Source organism: Leucopleurus acutus, assembly GCF_964270905.1.
Source record: "Leucopleurus acutus genome assembly, chromosome: 21".
Lineage (NCBI taxonomy): Eukaryota > Metazoa > Chordata > Mammalia > Artiodactyla > Delphinidae > Leucopleurus > Leucopleurus acutus.
This window is the reverse complement of record NC_139163.1, coordinates 34,442,112-34,462,323: the sequence shown is the minus strand read 5'-3', so window position 1 is coordinate 34,462,323 and position 20,212 is coordinate 34,442,112. Positions and strand designations below refer to the sequence as shown.

At 40.4% G+C, this 20,212-nt stretch overlaps 1 protein-coding gene across 5 annotated transcripts in view; it reads right to left on the bottom strand.

Moving 5' to 3' along the window:
* Positions 1–20,212, bottom strand: part of PSD3 (pleckstrin and Sec7 domain containing 3) — a gene marked incomplete at its 5' end in the record, with an annotated part of 582,691 nt that overhangs the window by 438,143 nt on the left and 124,336 nt on the right. For 4 of the 5 annotated variants that reach the window (XM_082863887.1, XM_082863881.1, XM_082863882.1 and 1 more), the window contains one exon: positions 10,876–10,984. The exons of the other annotated variant lie outside the window; for it this stretch is intronic. In XM_082863887.1, coding sequence (XP_082720013.1) covers positions 10,876–10,984 — 109 coding nt within the window. The remainder of the gene's footprint in view (positions 1–10,875; positions 10,985–20,212) is intronic. 5 annotated transcript variants of the gene reach the window in all.

Below are 20,212 nucleotides of genomic sequence, written 5' to 3'. Positions count from 1 at the left end.
TAAACAAACCTATTATAGTTTCAGAATATTCTACTATCTCTGGCTCTGTGGGTCTTGATTTCCCTGCTTGCTGTGTATGCTGACCTTCCCTCCCATGGAAGCTCCTTCCTTTTTGCAGTTTATACCATTTTATTGTGAGCTTGTCCATTTTAGGGTCACTGATCTATTCATTAATATGAGGGTCTTCTATGTCCTGGGCTGTGAAAGAGCCCCTCTGGGTGGTTTTGCATGTACTTCAGCAGTAACTCGTGGGGTTTCACCAGCCCAGCACGTTTGTGTCAATTTCCAGATGTCAAGAGATGATACACTTGGACGTCTACCCCATCTGGGCTGCAGGCTGGGGCTTCAATTCCACACGAGTGACTCTGCCCATCAGAGCTCTAGAAAACCAGTTCATCAACCGCCAACCCCCCAACTCTTCCCTGGCCTCCACCTGACTTGAACGCATCTAAACTACATGCCCTTGGACAATTTCTTCAATACTGTTGAAGCTTATTTCCTACCTACTTATCTCAAAGTTTAAAAATCAGTAGAGAAGGTAGGAGTGAGAGTCTGTAAATTTCCAAGAGCTAGTACGAGAAGTCTGTTCCCTTTCTCAGGATACCACGGGCCCTTTGCTCCCTCACACGCTTCCACAAGTCACGTGTCCTCCCCACAAGCCAAGGAACAGTCTCACTCTTCTTCAAAGACTTTCTCAAGCATTTCTTCCCTCTGGATTTCGCCCCAAAAGACATACCAACCTCAGCCATCTGATACTGCCTTAGGAACACTTCAAAGAATGTACTTCCCCAAAATGAAGCCTCCTCCTGTTAGAGCGGACTCCATCTGACTAGCTGAGAGAAGCCAGCAGCCTCAGTGCAACAGCCAGGAGAGAAAACAAGGGGCAAGGGGTAAGTCTGGGAGGTGTTGCTTCACAGGTGGCCCCAGGTGGGTTCCTGTGGCACCTTTTTTTTACCTCTTTGTAGTTCAATGCAGCTCCACAAATATTCCAAGAGCTGATCAGAATGGAAGAGGGGAACCTCTGGTGACTCGCCTCCCTGTTCCTCATTAAGTCACAGCACAACTGATGCCACACTAGCTCAAAGCTTCTCAGCAATTACCAACTACGGACTTGCCCTTGAAGAGCTCCTGAAAGCTGCGACAGCTCCCATAAAGCAGCAGGGAATAGAGAGAAGCAAGGTCACCTCTTTCACTACACTGATGAACAGATCACAGAATCCAGACCTTAATTCCCAGTCAGGGGACTCTTTCCTCTGTTCTCATGTTCTCCCATATCCCATCCAACACCCCCAAACTCTGTCACAGATTCAAAACCCCTGCAATAAGCAACACTTTGCAAATTATCTTGTATTGTCTTCCCTAGAAACTCCCACCCACAGCCCATGTTAAGTCCCCACTGAGTGGCAAAGCCTAAGCCTCCTGTCCCTAGAGCAGCGACACTTTCCTTGGGCCTAACTGGAGTCATGAGTCAACTGACCTTCACTGATTTGGCTGCATTACTACGAGGCTACCACCTGAATATTACTGGGGATGCATTCAAAACGCAATGTCAGCATTTCCATTTCTCCAGCAGGCTGTTTCTGGAGCACTTAGTCAGTTTCAGTCACTTATTTAATCCACTTGGAAAAACAAAAACAAGTGGGAAGAGGTATGCCTATCAATCAAATTCAAATAAAAACACTGTCCTATTCTCTCTACTACCTTTCCCTATGGTCTTCTGAGTTTGGGCAGTGTTTTGACAATAGATGAATAGTCAATATAATGAAACTTCAAGAGTATTTTTGAAATGATAAAAATGTGCCATCATTTCTTTATGAAGATTAGAAAAAAAAAGTACTTTCCAAAAGTCAATATAAACTTGCATCTTACACCCCTCCTACGATAAGCAACAACTTCTGCTGCCCCTTCCAATTTCCAGATCAACCCATCTTGATTTATCTCTCTAAAATGGTACCTGGAGAAATACAGTTACCCCAGGCTGGAGTGTTAGAAAAACAACAAGAAAGGTGGAGTCAAGATGGCAGAGTAGGAAGACACAGAGTTCGCATCTCCAAAAGGGCACCAACTAGGCGCTGGTGGGGGACCTTGGACCCCTAAAAGGATGGGAGAAATCCCCACTCGACCAGGTTGGACATGGGAAGGAAGGAGTAGGGGGAAGAAAAGTGGAGGTGGGATGGGACTGGCACCCCTGTGGGGGGGCTGGGGGAAGGGAGAGGTTCCCACGCTCAGAGGCACCCACTCACAGCAAGAGGATCAGCAGGGAAGGAGAGGGACCTTCACGGAATCAGGGGACTGGAGGGTCATGCGGCCAGCATCTCCCCCAGCCCCTCGGGCCCCCATGAGCCTGCTGAGGTCCCGGGCCTGAACTCCTGCCCCTACCAAGGCCTCTCCTGGTGGCACAGTTCCTGGGCCTGAAATCCTCCTCCCCACCAAGGCCTCTTCCAGCTGCACGAGTCCTGGGCCTGAGCCCCCAACACAAGGCCTCTTCCGGCCGCATGAGTTCCGGACCTGAGTGGCCCCGGCCAAAGCCTCTTCCGACTGCGCGGGTCCCAGGTCTTAGGCCCGCCCCTGACAAAGCCTCCTCTGGCCACGTGGGTCCAGGTGGGCCAAACGCCGCCCCCCTCCAAGGCCTCCTCCAGCCCCTGTGGGTGTGCCTGTGAACACCTGTGCCCCAGCTGGCCTGCATGGGCACATGTGCTCCAGGCCAGCTCCAGGAACAGACGCTGGTGAAAGGAACACACACAGACGTAGGGCTGACATAGTGAGTCCAGAGACCTACGTAGAGGTCTTGGAGGGCCCACTGGGGAGGTGGGGGTTGGCTGTAGTTCACAATCAGGAGAAGGACACTGATAGAGAAGGCACCAGGGAATATTTTATTTTTTTACTTTTTTTATCTTTTTTTTTTCTTTATTTTCTTTTTTCCTTTTTGCTTTTGCTGTTGTGGTTCTGTTTTGTTGTTTCATTTTTATTATTTTTTCTAATATATTTTTAACTTTTCTAATTCTATTTTTTATTCTTTGTTATTGTTCTGCTCTTTTCTGTTTGTTGCTTTTTTTTTTTTTTTTTGCTGCACTGTATAGCTTACAGGGTCTTGGTTCTCAGGCCACTGGCCTGAGCTCCTGTGGTGGGAGCACCAAGTCTAAGCCAGTGGACTAACAGAACTTCAGGTCCCAGGGAATATTAATCAGTGTGAGGTCTCCCAGAGGTCCTCATCTCGGCACCAAGACCCAGCTCCACACAACTGCTGGCAAACTCCAGTACTGGACACCTCAAGCCAAACAACCATCAAGACAGGAAGACAGCCCTACCAATCAAAAGAAAAATAAGATGACAAAAAAATATGTTACAGCCAAAGAAGCAAGGTAAAAACCTACAAGACCAAAAAAATGAAGAGGAAATAGGCAACCTACCTGAAAAAGAAATCACAGTAATGATAGTAAAGATGATCCAAAATCTCAGAAATAGAATGGAGGCACAGATCAAGAAAATACAAGAAATGTTTAACAAGGACCTAGAAGAACTAAAGAACAAACAGTGATGAACAACACAATAACTAAAATGAAAAATATACTAGATGGAATCAATAGCAGAATAACTGAGGGAGAAGAACAAATAAGTGAGCTGGAAGAAAGAATGGTGGAAATAACTGCCGAGGAGCAGAATAAAGAAAAAAGAATGAAAAGAAATGAGGACATTCTCACAGACATCTGGGACAACAGTAAACACACCAACATTTGAATTACAGGGGTCCCAGAAGAAGAAGAGAAAGAGAAAGGGTCTGAAAAAATATTTGATGAAATTATAGTCAAAAACTTCCCTAACATGGGAAATAGTCACCCAAGTCGAAGAAGTGCAGAGAGTCCCATACATGATAAGCCCTAGGGGAAACACAGCGAGACACATATTAATCAAACGAACAAAAATTAAGTTCAAAGAAAAAATATTAAAAGCTGCAAGGGAAAAAAAAAATAACATATAAAGGAATCCCCATAAGGTCATCAGCTGATTTTTCAGTAGAAACTCTGCAGGCTAGATGGCATTGGCAGGATATACCTAAAGTGATGAAAGAGAAGAACCTACAGCCAAGATTACTCTACCCAGCAAGGATCGCATTCAGATTTGACAGAGAAATCCAAAGGTTTACAGACAAGGAAAAGCTAACAGAATCCAGCACCACCAAACCAGCTTTACAACAAATGCTAAAGGAACTTCTCTAGGCAGGAAACACAAGAAAAGACAAAGACCTACAAAAACAAACCCAAAACAATAAAGAAAATGGTAATAGTAGCATAGATATCGATAATTACATTAAATGTAAATGGTTTAAATGCTCCAATCAAAAGATATAGACTGGCTGAATGAATACAAAAACAAGACCCGTATATATGCTGTCTACAAGAGACCCACTTCAGACCTAGACACACATACATAGACTGAAACTGAGAAGACAGAAAAAGATATTCCATGCAAATGGAAATCAAGAGAAAGCTGGAGTACCAATACTCATATCAGATAAAATATACTTTAAAATAAAGACTGATACAAGAGACAAGGAAGAACACTGCATAATGATCAAGGGATCAATCCAAGAAGAAGACATAATAATTATAAATATTTATGCACCCAACAGAGGACTGCCTCAATACATAAGGCTTAAAAGGGGAAATTGACAGTAACACAATAATAGTGGGGGACTTTTAACCCCCCACTTACACCAATGAACAGATCATCCAGACAGAAACTCAACAAGGAAACACAAGCTTTAAATGACACAACAGACCAGACACACTTAATTGGTATTTATAGGACATTCCAACCAAAAGCAGCAGAGTACACTTTCTCCTCAAGTGCTTACAGAATATTCTCCAGGATAGATCACATCTTGGGTCACAAATCAAGCCTCAGTAAATTTAAGAAAACTGAAATCATATCAAGCATCTTTTCTGAACACAAAGCTATGAGATTAGCAATCAATCACAGGGACTTCCCTGGTGACGCAGTGGTTAAGAATCCACCTGTCAATGCAGGGGTCATGGGTTTGATCCCTAATCCAGGAAGATCCCACTTGCCGCAGAGTAATTAAGCCTGTGTGCCACAGCTAATGAGCCTGTGCTCTAGAGCCAGCGAGTCACAACTTCTGAGCCCACATGCCACAACTACTGAAGCCCATGTGCCTAGATCTCTGCTCCAAAATGAGAAGGCACTGCAATGAGATACCTGTGCAGACTAGCTCGCAACAAAGAGTGGCCCCAACTTGCTGCATCAAGAGAAAGCCCACATGCAGCAATGAAGACCCAGTACAACCAAAATAAATAAATAAATAAATAAATAAATAAATAATTCTTTTAAAAAAGAAATCAATAACACGGAAAAACTGTAAAAAATACAAACACATGGAGTCTAAAAAAATGCTACTAATGAAGAGATCACTGAAGAAATCAAAGAGGAAATAAAACAATACACAGAAACAAATGACAACGACAACACGATGACCCAAAAACTATGGGATGCAGCAAAAGCAGTTCTAAGAGGGAAGTTTATAGCAATTCAATCTCACCTCAAGAAACAAGAAGAATCTCAAATAAACAATCTAACCTAACACCTCAAGCAACTAGAGAAAGAAGAACAAAGAAAACCCAAAATTAGTAGAAGGAAAGAAACATAAAGATCAGAGCAGAAATAAATGAAACAGAAATGAAGAAAACAACACCAAAGATCAACAAAACTAAACTGGTTCTTTGAGAAGATACACAAAACTGATAAACCTTTATCCAGACTCATCAAGTAAAAAAGGAGGACTCAAATCCATAAAATTAGAAATGAAAAGGGAGAAACTACAAATGACACCACAGAAATACAAAGGATCATAAGAGACTACTACAAACAACTATATGCCAATAAAATGGACAACCTGGAAGAAATGAACAAATTCTTTGACAGGTACAACTTCTAAGACTGAACCAGGAAGAAGTAGAAAATATAAACAGACCAATCACAAGTAATGAAATTGAAACTGTAATTTAAAATCTTCCAAGAAACAAAAGTCCAGGACCAGGTGGCTTCACAGGTGAATTCTATCAAACATTTAGAGAAGCGGTAACACCGATCCTTCTCAAATTCTTCCCAAAATTTGCAGAGGGAGGAACACTCCTAAACTTATTCTAGGAGACCACCATCACCCTGCTACCAAAACCAGACAAAGATATCACAAAAAACGAAAATTACAGGCCAATATCACTGATAAACATAGACGCCAAAATCCTCAAAAAATTACTAGCAAACAGAATCCAACAACACATTAAAGGATCATACACCACAATCGAGTGGGATTTATCCTAGGAATGCAAGGATTACAAGGATTCTTCAATATAAGTAAATCAATCGATGTGATACATCATATTAACAAATTAAAGAAAAAAACCACATGATCATCTCAATAGATGCAGAAAAAAGCTTTTAGACAAAATTCAACACCCATTTATGATAAAAACTCTCCAGGAAGTGGGCACAGAGAGAACCTACTTCAACGTAATAAAGGCCATATACGACAAACCCATAGCAAACATCATTCTCAATGGTGAAAAACTGAGAGCGTTTCCTCTAAGATCAGGAACAAGACAAGGATGTCCACTCTTGCCACTATTATTTAACATAGTTTTGGAAGTCCTAGCCACAGCAGAGAAGAAAAAGAAACAAAAGGAATACAAATTGGAAAAGAAGAAGTAAAACTCTCAGTTTGCAGATGACATGATACTATACAGCAAAAATACTAAAGATGCCACCAGAAAACTACTAAAGCTAATCAATTTGGTAAACTTAAAGGATACAAAATTAATGCACAAAAATCTCTTGCAGTCCTATACGCTAACAAAAAAAAAAAAAATCAGTAAGGAAACAATCCCATTTACCATGGCAACAAAAAGAATAAAATACCCAGGAATAAACCTACCTAGGGAGACAAAAGACCTGTATGCAGAAAACTCTAAGACACTGATGAAAGAAGTTAAAGGTGATACAAACAGATGGAGAGCTATACCATGTTCTTGGATTGGAAGAATCAATATTGTGAAAATGACTATACTACCCAAAGCAATCTACAGATTCAATGCAATCCCTATCAAATTACCAATGGCATTTTTCATAGAATTAGAACAAAAAATTTTACAATTTGTGTGGAAACACAAAAGACTCCAAATAGCCAAGCAATCTTGAGAAAGAAAAACAGAGTTAGAGGAATCAGGCTCCCTGACTTCAGACTATACTACAAAGCTACAGTAATCAAGACAGTACTGGCACAAAAAACAGAAATATAGATCAATGGTACAGGATAGAAAGCCCAGAGATAAACCCACGCACATATGGTTAACTAATCTATGTCAAAGGAGGCAAGAATATACAATGGAGAAAAGACAGCCTCTTCAATAAGTGGTGCTGGGAAAGCTGGACAGCGACATGTAAAAGAATGAAATTAGAACACTTCCTAACACCATACACAAAAATAAACTCAAAATGGATTAAAGACCTAAATGTAAGACCAGACACTATAAAACTCTTCAAGAAAAACATAGGCAGAACACTCTTTGACATAAATCACAGCAGGATCTCTTTCGACCCACCTCCTACAGTAATGAAAATAAAAACAAAAATAAACAAATGGGACCTAATTAAACTTAAAAGCTTTTGTACAGCAAAGAAAACCATAAACGAGATGAAAACACAACCCTCAGAATGGGAGAAAATATTTGCAAACAAAGCAACTGACAAGGGATTAATCTCCAAAATATACCAACAGCTCATGCAGCTCAATATCAAAAAAACAAACAACCCAATCAAAAAACGGGCAGAAGACCTAAAGAGACATGTCTCAAAGAAGACATACAGATGGCCAAGAGGCACATGAAAAGATGCTCAACATTGTTAATTATTAGCAATTATTATTAGCACTTATTAGAGAAATGCAGATCAAAACTACAATGAGGTATCACCTCACACTGGTCAGAATGACCATCATCAAAAAATCTACAAAGAGGGGCTGCCCTGGTGGCGCAGTGGTTGAGAGTCCGCCTGCCGATGCAGGGGACATGGGTTCGTGCCCCAGTCCGGGAAGATCCCACATGCCGCGGAGTGGCTGGGCCCATGAGCCATGGCCACTGAGCCTGCGCGTCCGGAGCCTGTGCTCCACAACGGGAGAGGCCACAACGGTGAGAGGCCCACATACCGCAAAAAAAAAAAAAAAAAAAAAAAAAAAAATCTACAAAGAATAAATGCTGGAGGGGGTGTGCAGAAAGGGAACTCTCTTGCACTGTTGGTGGGAATGTAAATTGATACAGCCACTATGGAGAACAGTATGGAGGTTCCTTAAAAAACTAAAAATAGAATTACCATATGACCCAGCAATCCCACTACTGGGCATATACCCTAAGAAAACCATAATTCAAAAAGACACATGCACCCCAATGTTCATTGCAGCACTATTTACAATAGCCAGGACATGGAAGCAACCTAAATGTCCATCAACAGAGGAATGGATAAAGAAGATATGGTACATATGTACAATGGAATATTACTCAGTCATAAAAAGGAATGAAACTGAGTCATTTGCAGAGACGTGGATGGACCCAGAGACTGTCATACAGAGTGAAGTAAGTCATAAAGAGAAAAACAATTATTGTATATTAACACATATATGTGGAATCTAGAAAAATGGTACAGATGAACCTATCTGCAGAGCAGGAATAGAGACACAGACATAGCGAACAAATGTGTGGACACAGGCCGGGGGGCAGGGGGGGCAGGGGGGGAGGGAAGTGGGGGTGGGATGAATTGGGAGATTGGGAGACATGTATACACTAGCATATGTAAAACAGATAGCTAGTAGGAACCTGCTGTATGGCGTAGGGAGCTCCACTTAGTGCTCTGTGGTGACCTAGATGGGTGGGATTAGGGGGTGTGGAGGGAGGTCCAAGAGGGAGAGGATATATATACACATATAGCTGATTCACTTCGTTTTACAGTAGAAACTAACACGACATTGTAAAGCAACTATACCCCAAAAAATAAATAAAAATAAAAAATAGATTAAAAAAAAAACAGTACCTGGCACTTCATCTCCGCATACCTAAATTAAAATGCACACTCTTCACCCTCCATGATTCTGCCCCTTTCTAAATGGTTATCTTTCTTAACCTATCTCCCACAGATATGCTTTGCAAACCAACCTGGGCAGTTTCCTCCATGTTCTCCAAAAAATTTGTATCTTCTGCCACCACACCCTTGGTCATACCCTTCCCTCAGTCTGAAATGCCCTCCCCAAAACTCAATTAATCAGAATACTAGTCATTCTTTAACAACAGTGCAACTTTCACCTCCTCCATGAAGCCATCACCAGCACAGCTGAAAATGATCATTCCCTCTCTCTGACCAAAGAATTAGCCCCCATGTGGTAAGGACTGTCTTCTACTTCTTTGTACCATGACAGTGCCCAGCACAGGTGACTAGCACATAATAAGTGTTCATTAAATAGATTTAATAAATGCATGCACACTTACACACCTGCAGAATAACATCACACTAGAAATAAATAACACCAACCATTTTTACCAAGGCAAATAAGGAACAGGAGGTTTAAAATGTCATTTTGATTCTCCTCAGGTACACTCGGAAAACTACAAAACCTACGAGTAAGGTAGACCCAAACTCACCCACCAATAAGTCAAAGGACTATGTAGACCTTTGATAGTATCTCTATATAGTGAAGTAAAAATCATGTTTTATCGAAGTTAAAAACAGCTTAATTAGCACAAAATCACAAAGTTAAGGCTATGCCAAGGAGGAGTTTTACACAGTCTTGGGGTGATGACAGTCAGTACTCCCTGAGACAAAGTGAATAAATGATTAAGTGCCCCAAACCTCTAGCCTAGAATGTTAGGTATTTATGCTACATAATAAAAGCAGAATGATTTTTTTTAAATAATTTAGCTGTTTTATACTTCATTAAGAGTCCCCAACTACTGAAATATCTAATAAATATTCATTATTAAGGTAAAAGGAATTATTGATATACACTGCATTCTTGCTAGCCCCAGGTATTAGGGAGCCCATTATATAATCCCATCTAACACATAAATCAAAATGAATAGTTAGCATTTGACTTCTTCAACTGAACAACAGCTACCAATACATTAGGTCAGATTCCTTGTCTACCCAAAACAGAAAATCAGTGTCAGACAGTGATGGAGTTGAGGAGAGTCAGGATTGTATTTTTTCTAAATGTCAGCTTCAAAGGTCAGGAATATGATGATGATAATGATCATAATAAATAATAATGGCAGCAAACACTTCCATATCATTTATTACATGCCAAGGATGGTTTTGAGATCCTTACATATGTCAATCTACCTAATCCTCAAAAGATTTCTGAGACATATATCACTATAATCCCATTTTACAGATGAGAAAACTGAGGCAAAAATAGCTTGGACAACTTACTCAAGGTCATGCATCTCATAAGTTACAAAGCCAGAACTGACGCTCAAGAAGCCTAGCTAAAGAGCCAAAGCTCTTAACCACATTCAGTACCCTTCTCTGCCTGACTCCCAGGACTCCTATGGCCTTTATCTCCTGCTGATTGAGTACCTTTTCTCCATCCGCACTGCTGCCTTCCTACCTCTGTGAAACCTGTTGCTTTAATTATTCACTAATAATTCTACATCTTCCTAAGGTGTAGAACTCAGAAATACAGGATGTGATTCTAGTAGCCTGTTTTAGGTAATTTCAAGTCACTTCTTGATTTGAGAATTCTCAGCTTCTGAGATTTGAAATTTCAATAGCACTTCCTATCTGTTACCTGAAAGAGGAAGGTAGGGATACACTTACTAGTATCTGGAGTTTTCTCTTCAGATCTGCCAAATAAAAATTCATATTTGGCCTTGGCAACACTCTGGGAATGTGCTGATGCACTGTTAACCCAAACAAATGTCTCTGCCTGCAAAATTAGAGCAAAACAAAGACATCATTAAAAGTATATCATAAAAAATACATCATAAAGCAAATCAACCAACAAGAGAATGGTTATGACATTTCTACTTGATAGAATGCTATACAGCCATTAAAAATGAAACATGAAAATCATAACATAACATAAATCAGAATACAAGATGATTACAGCAAGATTACAACTACATAGAAAGATAAACATATAAACATCTATAGGGAAACAAGAAAAATATGAAAAGTTTGGCTTGATTGGAGGGCAGAATTATGGTAGAATTTCTAAAAATTAAGTATATGTTACTTTTTTGCAATAAGAAAACTGTATTTTATTTTTAGACACATCATTTTCCAAATGATTATCATTACCCACAGTCCATACCAGGAATACTTCTGTGCATGGGTTCTGCTAAAGTATGTAAACAAAAGGTAGTCTTTCCCCAAAAGAGACCACATTTTTATTTAATCAGGAACACCATTTAGCCAAACAGGAGTACCAGGCGTTTATACTTATTATCCTAAATTCAAGCATCTGTCCCAGTGTCCTTTGGGACACTTATTTGAAAGAAAAACTACAAAGGTCACTGAAGTGGTTCACAACATGATTCTCAACTCCTATCACCCTTTTCCTGGCTGCTTTAGGCAACTGCCAAAATCAGGAGTGCCTCCTTTCTCTGGCCTAGGATTAATTAAAAATAAGTAACAAGGCAGAAATTTCAAAACACAAAGAAATTTGACCGAGTCCAATCAGGGAGTCATTATGCTGCCTCTTCACTCCGAACTCAAAAATTAAAACCAGGATCCAGATATTACCACACTGGTTTCTACCGTCTAATCATGAGGCATCTTTCTCATGTCTGAGCAGCAACTGACCATTCACTTTAGGAGAGAGGAGCATGAAGGGTTCTATCAGCAACCAGGCAGCTACTTCAAGGAGGGAAATTTTATGACATCTGCTTTACCCTTTGGAGCAGAAATGATTGACAGCAGTGAGGAGGCGCATGGCTGGGTTATGAGTACCTCCATTACCCTCTGCAGACAGGTTCAGTGGGCCGGCCTCTCTTTGTTCTTGAATAACAATATCAAAGACCTTCTTGAACAATTTCAGGATTGCAATTTCTTAAAATAGCTCTACAATCACTTAATGTTCACAATGTGTAAAATTATTCCACTCCTCTTGGAGTTGCATGTTTCATAATCACAGGCTGTTAATTATCCTTTTCCCTGATGGAGAGGCAATATTCACTTGTTGATGTGTTTAGGGAGCCTCAGGCTGATAAAGGAGGAATTTGGTGCCCTAATTTACGTAGGGGTGGTTAAGAAAGGCTCTCTCCCACAGAGATGAGAAGGATGGGAGCTGAGGAAGGGCAGAAACATGCAGCTGAACAGAGGGAGGGTCACACACAATGGCCTCAAAGTATGAAAGGACCAGGCTACCCAAATAACTGAGGGAAAGCCAATGTGGCCACAGAACAGTGGGTACACGGGCAAGTTCAGAGGCAGACCAGAGAAACAGCACAGCACGAACAAACACTTGAAAGGAGGCAGGGGCCAAAAACACAGGCTGCAGGTCAGGGAAAGGCTTGACGGGAAGCCACTGGACTGTTCTAAATGTACGGTGGTCACTAACGTTTTTATTAGATCATTCACTTACACTTTAAAAAAAAATCATACGGTTGTTATAGGGGAAACTGATTGGAGTCAGTCAAGAGGAAGGAGAGACACCAGTCAGAAGTGCCAATGAGAATGCATGAAAGTTTCGAGTAGGATGACGGCAATGGAAACAGACAGAAGTAGATAAATATGAAATATACCTGTAGGGAGACTATATAAATTTTCTGACAAACTGGGTTTAAGGAATAAGGGAAAGGAAGAAATCAAGCATAACTGTAATGGATAACATTTACTAACCACTTAACTCCAGGCCAGGCTGTTCCAGTGCAATACCTGGGATGTCTCATGCAATACTCAGAACTGTCCTATGAGGTGGGGGCACTGCTGCCATCCCAGTCTCACAGGCAGAGAAAGGGAGGCTTGTCGCTTGTCCAAGGTGACACAGCTAGTAAACCGTGGACCCCAGATTCAGATCCTGAATCCAGAACCCATGGCCCAGAGAATGATCCCAGGAATCTGGTTTGAGCAGCTGGGTGGTGTGTTGAGATGGGGGAGACTAGAGAAGACACATTGTCAATAGATTGCATTTGGGTCTGAGGTAACCTCAGGAAAACAAGAGAGAAGAAGATTTTAAAGGAAAACTCCATTACTTGGGAAAAGAGTCTGAAAAAGAATGGATATATGGGGAATTCCCCGGCGGTCATTAGGACTCTGCACTCTCACTGCTGAGGGCTGGGGTTCAATCCCTGGTCAGGGAACTAAGATCCTACAAGCTGCACAGCGTGGCCAAAAACAAAAAAAGAAAAAGAATGGATACGTGTATATGTATAACTGAATCACTCTGCTGTACATCTGAAACTAACAACATTATAAATCAACTATACTCCAAAGTAAAATAAAAATTAAATTAAATTTTAAAATGCTGATTTCTGCATCAGGGAAATGCAAATCAAAACCACAATGAGGTATCACCTCACCCCTGTCAGAATGGCTAACATCAAAAAGAACACAAAAAATAAATGGTGGTGAGGATGTGGAGAAAAGGGAAACCTCCTACCCTGTTGGTGAGGAAAAAAACAAAACAGAACTCCATTACCATGGTGCTAGAAAATAAGAAATGCCATCGATGAAGCAGCAATTTTAAGGAATTCCAGGAAGGTAATTTTTTGACACACAGTCTTAAAGCCTGGGAACTATTCTCCAAAGAAAGGTTCCTCTTGAGCAAGAGTGCTTAACCTCAGAATTTTGGAAGTCTGAAGTTAGGGAAAAAAATTACATCTTTATTTTCACTTAACTTAAACCGAAATGTAGCTTTTTTTTTTCAAATATGCATGTACTCAACAAACCACAGTATTATTATCAGTAACCGTAACTTTGTCACCAATTGAAATCACAGCCATTTTCACTTCATATAACAATTATTGCAAGTAACTTGAACTATCATTTATACCCATTCCTACTTTGAAATGACAGTAGTTACAAGACCCACCACTAAATCTCACTATGAATAAGAAAATACAATATATCACCATATCACACATTTGTTTAATATTTTGGTACCCTATATAATTGGTTTCTTTTACAGCTCCATGTATATTACTGTATACACTTAAAAAGCATTATTCTGACAAGAGATCCAGAGCTTTACAAGACTGTCAAAAGGGGCCACAGCACAGAAGGTTAAGAGACCCTGTTCAAGAGCATCAGTCCTTAAACTGCAGTGCATGGTCTATTAGTGGCTTTGTAAGCACCTGTGTGGGTTATGGCCAGATTTTCTTTATAAATAAGTTTATACACACACATATATATTTAACAGAATAAAATGGAAAATACCAAAGTAGATATAGAACTTGGTAAGATAACCATTGTTTTATGAAACTTCTAGAGTGTGTGTGTGTGTGTGTGTGTGTTTTGGGTCATGATGTAAAATATATTTTTCACCGTGAGTCCAGATCAAAACTGTGGAAACACAGTGCTCCAGAGTGGTTCTCAAACTTAAGCATGAATTAGCATTACCTACAGGGCTTGTTAAAGCACATATTGGGGTTTCACCCAGAGTTTCTGGTTCAGGGGGCCTGGAATTTGGGGCCTGAGAATGTGTGTTTTCTAGCAACTTTGCCCACGATGTTGATGCTGCTGGTCCAGGGACCACATTTTGTGAACCACTGCTCTAGACCAGTGTTTCCCATGCTTTACTGTATATATGAACTGCCTGGGAGTCTTGTTAAAACACAGATCAAGCAGGTCTGGGGTGGGGCCTGAGACTCTGCATTCCTAAGACGTTCCCAGAGGATGCTGATGCTGGTCCACAGAGCACACTTGTGCTAAGGTTTGGAAGTGAAGCACTGTTCAAAGCACAGACTCTCACAGAAGAGAAACACCTGTTAAAACGATGCTCTAACCAAGAGTAAAAGATACTACAGGGCCCCACTCTAATAAAGCACTCCATACTCTGAAAATTATGGGGAACCCCAAAACCCAACATTCAGGCCCAGTCAAAGCACAACCATTCCCCTGACTTGCCCAGTGAAATAAAATGCACTCGGCTTATATTAGTTATTCTTAAAGCTAGGTGCCCCACTGCCCTTCCCATGCCAAGGGTTACAGTTCTTCACACACCTATCTCCACAACAATTTTTGCAGGTCAAAAAAATTTTACTTGAAATACTCAGCACTACTTTTTCTTCTGTATTACTAACTGAAAAATATATATTCTTTTTTATCACAGCCACTGTGATAAAGTATCGGATATGAAGTAACATTAGCAAATGGACTGTCGGCTGATCCAGACTTGAATCCCAGGTGAGACTCCCACTCAGTCACACTAATGTTCAGTCCTGGACTTCAGCTTCAGTCTTAGACTTCAGCTTCTTTTTATTGGTAAAAAGAGATATTCAAATTCATCTCTAAGGTCCCTTCTAATTCTGAAGTACAAAGATTCTTCACACTTCTGAGCCACCTTCACAGATATTTCATTAAGGAGGAATAACACAAGTCTTTTCCTTGTGATGAAGTTACAATGACATGGTCACCATAATATGTAAGTCGGCAGTCCATCTTTAAATGGACAGGACAAGTAAAATCTCAACCTTATATTTTACATAGCTTTTCAAATTTACAAAGAGTTTTCACCTAATATCATCCAAGTCTCAAGATGTTGCTGATTATAATTACCAATTTCAGATACAAGAGAAACACTACTGACGTAAAATAATTTTTTTAATTGCCTAACTATAAAAAATCAAGAGGAGAAAGCAGAAAGCTGCAGGCAAATTTTAGAAGTAATTTCAGTTGACTTGGGAGGGGACGTATGGGGTCAGGGGTGGGAGAGGTGGAGACAGGGCTTGAGGGTAGTCTGAGGAGGGTGGCGTGCTCCTTCACATCCTTATCATTTCAATTTCAGGATCATGTTCAGAGGATATGAGAGCTCTAAAGTCAGTCAGGGCTGAATATTATAAAGTGCTTTAAGCCAGAGAATATTAAAAGCTAAACTAACGACTATAAAAATAATGTTTTACAACTCACTCAAAACTAATATGATTCCAACATTCACACTCCATGCCTGATCCCACTCAGTGCCATCTGATTCCATCACCCAGAAGTCAGGCCCACGGAAGCAGGGCACCGAGTGCGGCAACTCAAGTACAGGCAGCACTAGAAGCTTAGTGCCAATGCTGCCAAAGACAATGGTTGGGTGTTATGGGCAGAACTGTGTCCCAAAATTCATATGTTGAGTCCTAGCTCCAGCACCTTACACGTGACTGCATTTGGAAACAGGGTCTATAAGGTCATTAGGGTAGGCCCTAATCCAATATGACTGGTGCCCTTATAAGAGATTAGGACACAGACACACATGGAAGTCCATACAAAGACACAGGGAGAAGGCAGCCAGCCATCTGCAGGCCAAAGAAAGAGGCCTTGGAAGAAACCAACCCTACTGACACCTTGAGCCTGGACTTCTTAGATTACAGACCTGTGAGAGCATAATTTTCCCTCTGGCTAAGCTACCCAGTCTGTGGTACCTTATTACAGCAGCCTATCATCAGGGAAAGCTGAAAGAGTTAAGAGCAAATGGGAAGTTGTTTAAGACGACAGGTAACTTAGATCTGTTAAAAGGGAACAGAACCAACCAAGCCACACCAAAGAATACTCAAAGGCAAAGGAAAGGGGGAAGGGGGAAGGTGGAAGGAGGAGGGGTCAACACAAGCAGGACTGGTGAAAAGGAAAGGTTATCAAGCAGTTAGATCCCCAGATCTGTTTCACTGGAAAATTTGCCACCCCCCACTTCATTCAGGCAAAAGACTGGAATTTTATTCATGAGTGAGATTTTTCACAGAACATCTCTGGCCTGGGGGACACGAAGCACAACTGATACAAGGACACCAGAGTAGCAAGGGGACTTGCTGCTGTATGCTAAGATGCTTAGACTTCTTCTCCAGCTCTGTTCCCTGAGCTGGTCTACAAGCAGGTACCCCCAGTAGCAATGAGCACACCCAGCCACTCAATATCCAGTTCTTTTATTTCACCCAACCTATGGAGTGCTGCACCCTGGACTTTACCCTGCAGGCAAGAGATCTGAAGAGCTTTCTCTGCAGAAAGCAACCACCTCACGAAGAAAGACCTAAATAGTTATGTCAGGGGTCCACTGATGAATGGCTTAACCAGCTCCTCCCCACAGTGAAGCTCAGAACTTCCAACTGGCTATTTAGACCCACTATTACATGACATTAGATTCCTTAACTTCCATGACTATGAGTTATTTGAAAATTACAGGCCCATTATTTTGCAGAGTGTTCTTCAACGTGGGTTTGTCTTTACATTTCCTCATGATTACAGTCATATACTTTTTTTTTTAATTTTTATTTTATATTGAGTATAGTCGATTTACAATGCTGTGTTAGTTTCAGGTGTACAGCAAAGTGGTTCAGTTATACATATATCCCTTCTTTTTCAGACTCTTTTCCCATATAGGTTATTACGGAATATTGAGTAGAGTTCCCTGTGCTATACAGTAGGTCCTTGTTGACTATCTATTTTATACAGAGTAGTGTATATGTTAATCCCAAACTCCTAATTTATCCCTCCCTGACACCTTTCCCCTTTTGTAACCATAAATTTGTTTTCTATGTCTGTGAGTCTGTTTCTGTTTTGTAAACAAGTTCATTTGTATCATTTTTTTAGATTCCACATATAAGTGATATCATATGATATTTGTCTCTGACTTACTTCACTTACTATGATCATCTCTAGATTGATCCATGCTGCTGCAAATGGCATTATTTCATTCTTTTTTTTTTCATTCTTTTTTTATGGCTGAGTAATATTCTATTGTATATATGTACCACATCTTCTTTATCCATTCATCTGTCAGTGGGCATTTAGGTTGCTTCCATGTCTTGGCTATTGTAAACAGTGCTGCAATGAACACTGGGGTCCATGTATCTTTTTGAAGTATGGTTTTCTCTGGATACATGCCCAGGTGTGGGACTGCTGGATCACATGGTAGTTATATTTTTAATTTTTTAAGGAACCTCCATCCTGTCCTTCATAGTGGCTGTTATCAATTTACATTCCCACCAACAGTGTGGGAGGGTTCCCTTTTCTCCACACCCTCTCCAGCATTTACTGTTTGTAGACTTTTTTTTTTAACTTTTTATTTTATATTGAAGTATAGCCAATTAACAGTGTTGTGATAGTTTCACATGCACAGCAAAGGGACTCAGCCATACATATACATGTATCCATTCTCCCCCAAACTCCCCTCCCATCCAGGCTGCCACATAACACTGAGCAGAGTTCCCTGTGCTATACAGTAGGTCCTTGTTGGTTACCTATTTTAAATAAAGCAGTGTGTACATGTCGATCCCAAACTCCCTGACTATCCCTTTCCCCCATCCTTCCCTGCTGGTAATCATAAGTTCATTCTCCACAGTGGCCGTATCAATTTACATTCTCACCAACAGTGCAAGAGGGTTCCCTTTTCTCCACACCCTCTCCAGCATTTATTGTTTCTAGACTTTTTGATGATGGCCATTCTGACCGGTGTGAGATGATATCTCATTGTAGTTTTGATTTGCATTTCTCTAACACTTTGCAATACTGAGCATCTGTTCATGTGCTTTTTGGCCATCTGTATGTCTTCTTTGGATAAATATCTATTTAGATCTTCTGCCCATTTTTAAAAATATTTTACTATACTTACTTTATTATTTATCCTTCCATCTATGTATAATTCAATCCTTCCTTTATATCAGTATATTTCAAAAAATATTTGTAGACATCAAGTACACTTCCTTCTAAAAAATTTAATATGCATATAATCACCTAAAGGTCAATATTTATTTTTTAACACCTTTATTGGAGTATAATTGCTTTACATTGTTGTGTTAGTTTCTGCTGTATAACAAAGTGAATCAGCTCTATGTATACATACATCCCCATATCCCCTCCCTCTTGCCTCTCCCTCCCACCCTCCCTATCCCACCCCTATAGGTGGTCACAAAGTACGAGCTGATCTCCCTGTGCTTCGTGGCTGCTTCCCACTAGCTATCTATTTTACATTTGGTAGTGTATATATGTCAATGCCACTCTCTCACTTCGTCTCAGCTTACCCTTCCCCCTCCCCGTGTCCTCAAGTCCATTCTCTACGTCTGCATCTTTATTCCTGTCCTGCCCCTAGGTTCTCCAGAACTTTTTTTTCCTTAGATCCCATATATATGTGTTAGCATACAGTGTTTGTTTTTCTCTTTCTGACTTACTTCACTCTGTATGACAGACTCTAGGTTCATCCACCTCACTACAAATAACTAAATTTCATTTCTTTTCATGGCTGAGGAAAATTCCATTGTATATATGTGCCACATCTTCTTTATCCATTCATCTGTCAATGGACACTTAGGTTGCTTCCATGTCATGGCTATTGTAAATAGAGCTGCAATAAATTGTGGTACAGACTCTTTCTGAATTATGGTTTTCTCAGGGTATATGCCCAGGAGTGGGATTGCTGGGTCATATGGTAGTTCTATTTTTAGTTTTTTAAGGAACCTCCATACTGTCCTCCATAGTGGCTGTATCCCTTTACATTCCCACCAACAGTGCAAGAGGGTTTCCTTTTCTCCACACCCTCTCCAGCATTTAATGTTTGTAGATTTTTTGATGATGGCCATTCTGACCGGTGTGAGGTGATACCTCATTGTAGTTTTGATTTGCATTTCTCTAATGATTAGTGCTGTTGAGCATCCTTTCATATGTTTGCTGGCAATCTGTATATCTTCTTTGGAGAAATGTCTATTGGGTTTGATTTTGATTGGGTTTTTGGGTTTGTTTTTTTTTTTATATTGAGCTGCATGAGCTGTTTGTATATTTTGGATATTAATCCCTTATCGGTCGTATCATTTGCAAATATTTTCTCCCATTTTGTAGGTTGTCTTTTCATTCTGTTGATGGTTTCCTTTGCTGTGCAAAAGCTTTTAAGTTTAATTAGGTCCCATGTGTTTATTTTTGTTTTTATTTTCATTACTCTAGGAGGTGGGTTCAAAAAGATATTGCTGCGATTTACGTCAAAAAGTGTTCTGTCTATGTTTTCTTCTAATAGTTTTATAGTATCCAG